At 43.5% G+C, this 2506-nt stretch overlaps 1 protein-coding gene across 1 annotated transcript; it reads left to right on the top strand.

Annotated features, from left to right (window-relative positions):
- Positions 1-395: 395 nt before the first annotated feature.
- On the top strand, positions 396-2254 carry LOC123185399 (uncharacterized). Its single transcript, XM_044597282.1, has 2 exons — positions 396-812; positions 1742-2254. Exons 1-2 carry the CDS (start codon positions 422-424, stop codon positions 1747-1749), a joined length of 399 nt encoding a protein of 132 aa, XP_044453217.1. The 5' UTR covers positions 396-421; the 3' UTR covers positions 1750-2254.
- The last annotated feature ends 252 nt before the right edge of the window (positions 2255-2506 follow it).

The following is a 2506-nucleotide window of genomic DNA, read 5'->3' as shown; positions in this document are numbered from 1 at the left end:
TCATAGCCCGGAAAACATTTATCAAGACATGGTCAAGGAGATGACGACTTGCCGGGTAGCGCTCCGACCAACTCGGAACCACCAGATGTGGGTCCTATGGGTCCGAGATTGACTCCTGATAATTATTTCAGAAAGAAGTTTATATTTTCCCTAATCAAGATCCAAGCATCAAGCAACACTTCCATACGGTGCAATCCATTTTAATTAAAGAGGTAATGATACGTGCTAGTGTGTAATTAGAAGCAAAATGCATACAGCACATCAAGAAGTAGTACGCACGTGCACATCACCAAAGCGAGCAAGCAAGCTAAAAGGAAAAAAACGTGTTTAGCTGGTCGAACCCAACACCGGCAGAAATATCTTTTTTTTTTAATTCAACTAGTCATCTTCCCCAGCTCTCTTCCTCTCTCTCACTCTCGGTATGCTCAGCCACGAACAGAACCAACTCCATCTCTCTCTCCCTAACTACAGAGCAGGCCGCCGCCGGCTCGATCTGCCACTTCCGGCCATCTCCGGTGACACCGCGGACACCCACAGAATCCCCTCGACTCCCTCTACCATATCCCCCCATTTATTTGATCCACCGCCGCCTAAATCGTCGCCACCATCTAACCCCAGCGCCGCCTGCCTCGGGTCCGGTGGGTTCGCCACCGCCCGCGGCGGCAACGACATCTACCTGCCTATGCCCTCCACCAGTGCAGCCACACGCACGAGGCGTGCAACCACGGCCGTCGGGCGCGAGCGGCTTCACTGGCGCAGCTTCGGCAACATGCCGCTATCGGTGTTTGACTCCTTCATCTACTGCTACCACTGTAAGCTCTCTCTCTCTCTCTCTCTCTCTCTCTCTCTCTCTCTCTCTCTCTCTCTCTCTCTGCAAGTGCTCTTCATCTATCCACAAATCCTTGCTAGCTCGTGAGAATGGTGTCCAAGTTTATCCATATTGTTGAATTTATCTTTGGCGCTACTGCATTATCCCCATACAGCCATACTACCATGTTTCTCATTGTTAATCTAAATTTCATATTAATCAACATCTATTCTATGGTGTGGACGTGGTCTACAGATTTGTTCCATAATGTTTATTTTAATTTTTAGCTCTACTATACTATCCTCACACTACTATGATTCTTTTTATTAAGCTCAAGACTAGGAATTAACCAGTGAATCCCCACTGTTAAAGGCTTACTACAAATCTATGAGTGGCAAGTTAATTGCTTGTGATGGTTAGGTGCTGCCACAAATTAAATCTAAGTATTCCTACTGTGTGTGCGCGCACACTCCTCTCTGAACCCCACAAACAACCAAGTGAACAGCAACATTGATAGACTCAAATTATACTAAGGGAAACCGGAAAAAGTGAGTGAGATATTCTAGCAAGATTTCATTTGTGCAAAAGTTAAATGGGTTATTTTCCGGTACAGGGTATGTGCAAGTGAGACATACCATCTTGAGATTTATTTCTTAACAGAATATTAACCAACCAATGTTAACTGAAAATGACAGTGGTCAAGTAGCATACACAGATTGTTTGGCCCCAACGCTACACATGCAATCTTAATAATGGGTTAATTTCTAAGATTTAGTTCTTAGCATGTCAGATCTAATACAAGGTAGAGATGAACACACACATAGTTTTTCTTTTACAGCTACACATGAATCACAGAACTGCAATGTCTTTGTTTTCCTCCATCTACTTTATGTTTTTTCTTTCTTTCACTAACTATTGTTTCTCTTTTTACAGCAAGGTAACTAGAGTCCAGAAGATCAGGTGTTCATGTTCTAAGCAAAGGTAAAGATGGATCAAGGTGCCAAGCATCAAGCAAACAGAGCTGCAAAAGCAAGGTACTTGAATAGTACCTGATCGCAACTCAGCATTCGACCAAAAGAGTGGATGGGGATGGTGGGAAGAGCTCGGTTCTCTCTCTTGTGCGTGTTGTGTGCAGTAGAGGAAGTGAAAGGTGAAAGGTGCAGGCTGCTATTTATAGTAGTGGAGGATGCTATGTCGGTTTGGTAAAATGAAGCAGGTGGCTGGCATGCATGGTTGCATGCGCATGCAAGGCTCCACTTGTAATCATGTGAGCGGTACAATGGACAAGTGTGTAGTGCTTGATTGGACATTAGTTGGCATTACTTTGTGTGTAAGGAATGAGACAAGGCCCCAGTTGTAAATCTGCAAACTATAAGGGAGTTGGAGAAGAACCGTTGTACATGGCTAAATACTAACTTTTTTGGTTGCAATAATTTTTTGATATTAGTGTTGTGGTTAATTATAATTATTCAACTAACTATGCCTTCCAACACCGGTGTAACATAGCGCCGTCAAAAATATCGTTATCTAATTTTGAGGGGTTTTACATCCCTTCCCCCTTAGAAAAATTTCGTCCTCGAAATTTGAGTTGTGAATCGTATAGGCTGGCCAAGGTCTAACCCTCTCAGTCCAATCATGTATAGGATAGCATTAAAGATTATACGCTCAATGCATATGAGATTGTTGTGGAAGACATGC

The sequence above is a fragment of the Triticum aestivum genome, chromosome 2A (assembly GCF_018294505.1).
Source record: "Triticum aestivum cultivar Chinese Spring chromosome 2A, IWGSC CS RefSeq v2.1, whole genome shotgun sequence".
In the NCBI taxonomy this organism is placed as follows: Eukaryota; Viridiplantae; Streptophyta; class Magnoliopsida; order Poales; family Poaceae; genus Triticum; species Triticum aestivum.
Note: the sequence above shows the minus strand (reverse complement) of the source record. Positions and strands in the feature narration are given on the sequence as shown.

Bases quoted from the DNA above. Each gene is read 5' to 3' on its own strand.
- LOC123185399 (XM_044597282.1), top strand. From the start codon at position 422: ATGCTCAGCCACGAACAGAACCAACTCCATCTCTCTCTCCCTAACTAC.